Source organism: Etheostoma cragini, chromosome 11, assembly GCF_013103735.1.
Source record: "Etheostoma cragini isolate CJK2018 chromosome 11, CSU_Ecrag_1.0, whole genome shotgun sequence".
In the NCBI taxonomy this organism is placed as follows: Eukaryota; Metazoa; Chordata; class Actinopteri; order Perciformes; family Percidae; genus Etheostoma; species Etheostoma cragini.
The window spans coordinates 17,975,673-17,983,478 of NC_048417.1; the positions used below are offsets into that span (position 1 = coordinate 17,975,673).

At 38.2% G+C, this 7,806-nt stretch overlaps 1 protein-coding gene and 1 long non-coding RNA gene across 3 annotated transcripts in view; one reads left to right on the plus strand and one right to left on the minus strand.

Annotated features, from left to right (window-relative positions):
* Nucleotides 1-4,594, minus strand: part of LOC117952540 — a 7,571-nt gene extending 2,977 nt beyond the window's left edge. Inside the window, exons 1-2 of the long non-coding RNA XR_004658444.1 lie at nucleotides 4,584-4,594; nucleotides 795-801 (exon numbers count right to left, since the gene is read on the minus strand). This is a non-coding gene — a long non-coding RNA (uncharacterized LOC117952540). The remainder of the gene's footprint in view (nucleotides 1-794; nucleotides 802-4,583) is intronic.
* Nucleotides 1-7,806, plus strand: part of LOC117952536 (receptor tyrosine-protein kinase erbB-4-like) — a 317,936-nt gene that overhangs the window by 216,610 nt on the left and 93,520 nt on the right. For both annotated transcript variants that reach the window (XM_034884894.1, XM_034884895.1), the window contains exon 6: nucleotides 6,155-6,273. In XM_034884894.1, the coding sequence (XP_034740785.1) occupies nucleotides 6,155-6,273 (119 nt within the window). The remainder of the gene's footprint in view (nucleotides 1-6,154; nucleotides 6,274-7,806) is intronic.

A 7,806-nucleotide genomic window follows, 5' to 3' on the forward strand; every position in this document is an offset into this window, starting at 1 on the left:
TAGACCGGAAGCTGATTCCACAGTAAACTAGCCTGATAGCTGAAGGCTCTGGCTCCCATTCTACTTTTAGAGACTCTAAGAACCGCCAAGAAACTCTGAATTATGGGAGCGCAGTGCTCTAGTAGGACAATAAGGCATTAAGAACTCTTCAAGAAAAGATGGGGCTTGACCATTTAGAGCTTTGTAGGTCAGGAGAATTATTTTAAATTCAATCCTAGATTTTACAGGAAGCCAATACAGAGAAGCTAATACAGGAGAAATATGATCTCTTTTCTTGGTTCTTGTCAGAACACGCGCTGCAGCATTTTGGATCAGCTGGAGAGTCTTAAGAGACTTATTTGAGCATCCTGATGATATAGAATTACAGTAGTCCAGCCTGGAAGTCACAAATACATGGACTAGTTTTCAGCATCGTTTTGAGACAAGATGTTCCTAAGTTTAGCAATGTTACGAAGATGAGAAAAGGTTGTTCTTGAGATTTGTTTTAAGTGGGCATTAATGGATACATCCTGATCAAAACTAACTTCTAGATTTCTGACAGTAGTACTAGAGGCCAGGCCAATACCATCCAGAGTAGCTGGATAATGACATCTGGAGGTGTTTAGGGCCAAGCAAAATAACTTCAGTTTTGTCTGAGTTTAACATCACAAAATTGTAGGTTCTTCATGATTTTATATCATTTATGCATGCTTGAAGTTTAGCTAACTGTCTGGTTTTGTCTGGCTTTATTGATAGATATAATTGGGTGTCATCCACATAACAATGAAAGTTAATTGACTGAATATTTTTGAGACATATAAACTACATGAACACAATATAGTAAATGTACTTTAGTGCTACTACTACTGAATGTACTAGTTTCTAACACAATGAAAAGCAACAGAGGATCCATGACACTAATCATTCGAGATTCTGTGTTTGGAGCTTTTGATAAGTAAACTGACCAACCGTACAACCTGCCAACGCATGACTTTTCTTTAAGCAAGGGACTTGAAAAAGTGTGAAGTCATCATCCTTTTGTCTGCAATTTATCAATCTGCTGTCACTGACATTAACACTCTGTTGCCACAGATGTCCATCCATCCTTTTTTTGTATCAACTTAATGATCCCTAAAAATGCACGCAGGGAAGCTTGATCTTTAATATGTTGGGCGGTATGACCAAAAATTTGTCTTGCGGTTTCACGGTATATCACGGTATTTTCTTTCTGTTGCTTAACTGGGTCTTTATATAGGTTTATAATGGCTTATTTTATGGTCAGAATATAAAAAGAAAGGTTTCAAAGTCATCATGTTTACTAAATGTTTTGATTACTAAAGGGTTTGCCCCACAACATTATACAGTCATGCTATATGAAGGATGAATGCATGAAACAGTTACAGAATCTCATTTTTTTTTTTTCATTGTGTAACATACAAGGTAGTAAAATAAACTTAAATAATTATGTTCCTCCACTGCATGCTTGAGGTGACAATTCTTAACGTTAGCATGGCAGATTAATGTTAGCGTGACGAGTAAAGTTAGCATGATTTTTTAAACCAAAAAAAACTCCAAACAACAGACTCGGCTCCTCTTTTTGGCACAAGTTCTTCCTTGCCATGTTCTACTAGTTCCGCAGCTTTGATTTTGGAATTTTGAATGTCTATTCGATCCATCTTCATCTTCACAGAGCACCAAGTGTTCAACCCTCACCACGCCTATGCATGTTACATTGAAATGGGAGTCATCAATGAAGTGCGGCGTAGCGTTCCGAATGTTACTGGATATGTAAGCTGAAGCTTATGACCCTAGCCTTTGGTTGGAAAATTCATATCGTGACAAAATATGCACTGGTATTTGGTGTGAACCGATATTCCACCCAGCACTAATGGCCATGTTTGACTTTTCTGTAATGGAACTGAATGTAGACAACACAAACAGTACCGGACCACACACTGAAACTTTACAACTCTAACAATAAATACATCAAGTAAATATTCATGCAGACAAAAAAGCACTCGCACATTAATCGCTCTTCATTAAATGTCTCTTTATTTCTTTCTTCCCTCTTCCAGTTTGATTGTGCTACCCTCGCCATCAATTTCCTCCCCTCCTTTCCATCATTCTGTGCCAGAACACTTCGTCTTTGCCTTCTAATGCTGGCATGTCTAATCTTATTTGTTCTGTGGTCGCGATCTCATTAAGATAATGAGGAATGAACTGTTTGACCAGGACCTGGTAACAACTCGTCAAACCAGCCCCTGATAAGCCCTAGGCCTGTCTGTCTGCCTACTTTATCTCGCCATCTTCATTCATACGTGGTTGTCATGATTTATCATTCTGCTTCTCTTTTTACCTCGTAACCTTTAATTTCACTGTGCTGGAATACATGAAATGAAAATTTTTAAAATGTCAAATGAAAGATGACTTCCAAGGTGCATTTTTGTGACATTTTCATGAATAATTATTGTCTGTCTCAAAATCAACAACTAACAGCAGCTTTTGGTGTCCGCATCTCAGGAGGAAAGTGAATACACTCAAGAAGTAAATTACAACTCAACACAACTCCGCATTATGAATCATAGATATATAACAAAAGAGGACTGTGACCCTATAGATGCACAGAACTTTTCCAAGAAGATTAAATCTAAAGTGCCGTCTGAGTGCTGTTGTGGATTGTAAAAGCAGAGCCTAGCATAGCTGAAGGGGTCTGCATGGATCAGGATCAGTGCTTTTGCCTTCAGATTTTTCCTATAAGAATAAACAGCATGAATCAAAATGCTTGAAAATACTTTTTTTCCCATGTTTGAAAGCATTCCACAATGTAAAAATTAATGTGTTAGATATTTGTCACATCAGTCCTTAACACAGGTGGACCTTATAACTATGGCTATGTTTTTCATTGCCAGAGCTGATTGTTCAAGCTGTCACTGGTACAGCTATTGGAAGTCAAAATGTCCACTAAGGAAATTGTCTGTCTGGAGTTAACCTAAATCTATCCACAGTCATCACAAAATTATGAAACCTAAAGAATGGAATTTAAATATAATAGTGATATTTGTATTTGTTTGTTTCTCAGACCTCAGTTTCAAGTCACTAAAAGGATGCAGTGGCCCTTGTTTGCATAGCACACTGTCAAATTAACTTATTAGGTGATGCTGGTAGTTTTTCTCCAAGTGGTCACTGCTGTTGCTGGCTTTTGAGCAGCAACTACTACTTATTATTAAAGTTCATTAAAAAAATGTCCTTGACATTTTTATTTAATCAAAAATAGACAGGCATTCACGAGGGCAGTTACACATTTGCTTCCTGTTTTCAATAGCTGCCGAAAGGAGGTTCCATCTGTGCATCTCATAGCCCTTAATGTCCTTCACTTGCCTCCTCATGGCAAGAGAGAGGCAATGAGCAAATGTGGTGTAGGGTTAGGACATGTCTCAATCCTCTGAAGAGTCACATGAATACATCAGCTGTTTGGGCAGAGTTAGCAACTCCTTCAGCTGTAATGCTTCAGGGAAGATTGCTCTTGTGTATCCTCAGCTAAAGCTCTTCGATGACCCTCTTAGATGCTCACTCGTCTGGGTAGAAATAAGAGCTTTGAGATCGCCTTCACGGAAAAGTGACAGAACAACTTCCGGTACAGCCGAGGTCCAAGAAGTCAAGGGGCTGTCAAGTAGGCGACATAAGATGCAGCCAATGAGATCCTCTGGTCTGAAAATGTCCCTATCCAAATTTATATTTTGTCTAAAGATAATAAAATATGGTTGTGTTCAGTCATATTTTGGCACACTGGAACCTACTTATTATATTGCATTTATTTTACTAAAATCTGTTTAAATGTTATATAAGACTGTGTCTGTGACTTAATAAGACCAAATTTGGTTCAGCTGTCACTTTACGCCATGTATATCTAGGTGAAATTTTGTGTAGATCTTAAGACAAATTTATAGTGTTTCCACTTCAAAACAAAATCCCATCTTTATTTATGAAGTTCTTTTGGAACCCAGATGTGAGAAAGCACATTTTAGCTCATGTAAATGGGAACTGAGAGGCAGTGGTTCCTGTGACTGATGCCGCTGTCCACAGCCTGTTCAAATGGAAGCTTCCAGGCATATTTTATGAGATGGATTCCTTTTCTATTTGTTGTTGCCAGCCTGTTTTTTTCTTTTTGTTTTTCTTAAAGTGTAAGTTTAAAGCCAAATTGATCAACTGCGTTGCGTCCTTCTCTTGGCAAGGTCATTTGTTTGACAAAGTGTCTTTTGAATAAAGTAGGCCATTTCATTTTAGCCCAGGCACTGTTACTGGTATGCCACAAAAAAGATGTGTGTGTGTGTGTATGTGTGTGTGTGTATGTGTGTGTGTGTGTGTGTGTGTGTGTGTTGTTGTCTGGCGCTTGTATCTATCACTGTGATAGTATCTCGTCACCACAATGCCCAAAGGGAAACATAGCAGACATAATAAAAACTATGTGAATGTGCACACAAATACATTCACGCTGCAGCATTTGGTTTGTAATATTTTACTCTAACATTTTTACCTTTTCCAGAAATTAGTATTGTGACTACTTAATATTTCAATCACAGTAATAGTACCTGTGACAAATTTACTTTTACCTTCATCCCTAAATTTGAATGAAGCGGATTGATCCAAAAACTACGTTTTATTTTGTTTGATTTGATTGTAGACACAGACGGCAGCAAAAGAAAAAATCAGAATGTTTCAGGAAGGATGGGATTTGACAGAAGTATAAACTAATAAGTTGTGCAAACAAATTACTTATCCTATGACTAGCCCAACTCTGGTGTAGACACACAATATATAGCACCAGTCCAGCCACTGTGCTTTTCTTTTTACAATTAGTACAGTATATTGATTTCCAATTATTGGAGTCCAATGAAATTCTTATATCCTGGGCATAATTTTTCACTTCCGTATTTGCACTGGTGGACTCAGAGTGGGGATGGGGAGGAACTGGTGTCACCATGTTTAAAAACATTTTTTTTTTAAATACAGACCACGCCCACCTCCACAGATGCCTCTATGGTAGATAAAAAATGACAAAGTGCCCTCCACAGTTGCCCAATATGCAAGAAAACGTGATAAAGTGCCCTCTAGGGTGCCCTTCCAGTGGGTCAATCCTGATGCAGTGCCTTAAAAAGTGCCCTTCCAGTAGAAAAAGGGATCCAGTACCATATTGGCTGCCACACATGCTAGGAAACGTTCTACGGGCCGTCGCATGCAGCTAGTGCCCTTTATATATGTGTTTTTTTTTTCAGCCTTACAGCCTGAGTCTGCTACTGGCCGGCAGCAACTGAATGCAACTTCTTACTGTGTTAAGCTCACTTTTTTTTATCTGTTCCTAATAGCTTAAGTAAGCCTTTTCTGCTTTGGAAAATACATCCCTCTGATGACAATGTAGCTGTCTTTTACAAGCTGTCTATCTGTGAAATGCCAGTCCTATGTACATTTGCATATGGCTGTCAAGAAGCGAGACACACAGGCATATTGCAAGCCGTATGAAAATGACAGGCATGAGAGGAGAAGGTGGCCGTACGTACACCATGAAGGGACGACACTGAGTCAGATGGGAATCCCTTTGTCTCTGTCAAATTCAACTAGAGACCCTTGAGGAGCAGGGAGGCAAACACATGATTTAAGATAGCTAGGGGCAGGCATTGATGCTTGGGCTTTAGTTGAATTCACCACACACAGTTGCATACCAGTATGCACACACAAACACACATGCATGTATTTTAGCAGCCCAGTGCAATGTAATATTAGACAATCAGACCGTGCCATCCTGCAGTGTATCCAGTATCTAGTGAAAGAATATTCCAATTCAATTAATTTGAATAGCTTCACCTACTGACACTCATTTATGTTGCCGGTGCAGAATGTGACCAATTTATTTACAATTCTTCAATCCTACATCACAATGCATACAAACAATTTAGCAATCTTTCTGGTCATTCTTCATTCAGTATCCTTGCCCACTGTTCTTAAGGTTTAATAGTTATACATCTGCAGTTTTTTTTTTCTTGCTCTTGAGGCTGCATTGCACTGTTCACCAATTTTAAGATGCTACTAGCCATGTGAATTAAATAAAATATATGGTTTACTTGTTATGTGATATATGTATGCTCTCGTTCTCTTTTGTTTTACATGTGTCACACCACAGTAACTAAGACGGTGTGTGCCGAGCAGTGTGACCGCCGTTGCTTTGGTCCCTATGTTAGTGACTGCTGCCATGGTGAGTGTGCAGGTGGCTGCTATGGACCAAAGGACACAGACTGCTTTGTAAGTGAACACACACACACACACACACACACACACACACACACACATACACGCGCACACACACATTTACTCATTAAATTACTTAAAAAATGCAAGTTTATGCCAGTTGTTCGCATGGTAATATCATACAAAAACTGCTCAAAATCTTACATTCCCTGTTTTTAACAAATCTGATGCACTTTACTCGCAAATTTGAACTTTCTTTAATTCAAGGTACTTGTAATTCTTCCTTCCAAGCTCTTTTTTTGAGTTAAAATGCCACTTGTATGAAAAATATCAACACATGACATTTAATTTCTTCCTGACATATGTGTCATTGTTAAATACAGACTTCACCAGCCTCCCCTACATTCTGGTTGGTCAGTGTCCGCTTTATCAGTTTGATTTTTATCCCTCTGCATGTTAAAGGAGTTTCTGCGCTTGTAATTCAAAGCCCATCACTTATTGAGCTCCCTTGTCTGACTTTAAATAGCAAGTTCTTGCTTTTTTTGCTGTTCTTGATTCTTCACACTTCAAGTTTTATTATATGCAAGAGTTGATTATTTAGGATGTCATTTTAAACTACTCTCCAAATGAGAGAGCAAAGTCGTGATTGTCTCTTATTAAATTAATTGATAGTCTTAAGACATAAGATCTTATATCCAGAGCATAAACATAGGTTATATTATATAAAATATAGTTTTTTTTATAAACCACACTTTATTAAGTGTGTTTATCTTAAAATTCTGGATGAAATATAAACTGTACAGTAAACATTAATTAGTAATTTTAACATTCTCTCCCTGCCTGCCTCTCACTGTTGTCGTCTTTTTTTTCCCCTCTGACTGATATATCTTCTTTGTAAGAATCAAGAATGAATAAATAAAGAAGTCACGTTGAACTGTGCTCCAACTGAGAGAACAAACACTTCTATTGAGTCTTGTCAAATTTGTTAGGAGTTGTAAAAGGATATACACAAAATATGGTTATGTACACACCTCAGTTTTAGGATCACTGTTTTTGAGACATCAGAAGGGCTAGACAGAAGGGAAGCATAAGATAACATTTGTGTTGTTGATTTGGAAAAACGTCATAACCCACTATTCCTTTTAAAACATTTTCCCACATGTCGGATCAAAGACACATTTAAGGCCTAGTGATCTGCTCGAAAAGGCAAGTCCCACTTTGTCCTGAGGGTAATTTTATTGGTTGTGTGCAGATTATTCTGTCTGCACCATTCAATATTGTCACCTCTGGGCACTCTAGAGGGAAATCTCAATTCAAAGCTTGTATAATGAAATTAGTGTTTGCATTTTCTCATGGTGTTTAAGCATGAGTACCCAAGTTTCGTGCCATGTACTGTAGGGTTGTAAAGGCACACATCTACTTACATGTCTTCAAAATTCCATAAAACCTTTTTAATGAGATTTTGTTTTCCATTTGGTTTAACTAACCCTTTAAGTAAAGTTAATAACTAAATACATGTCCCATCACTGTGTGTGTGTGTGTGTGTGTGTGTGTGTGTGTGGGGGGGGGGGGGGGGGGGGGGGGGGG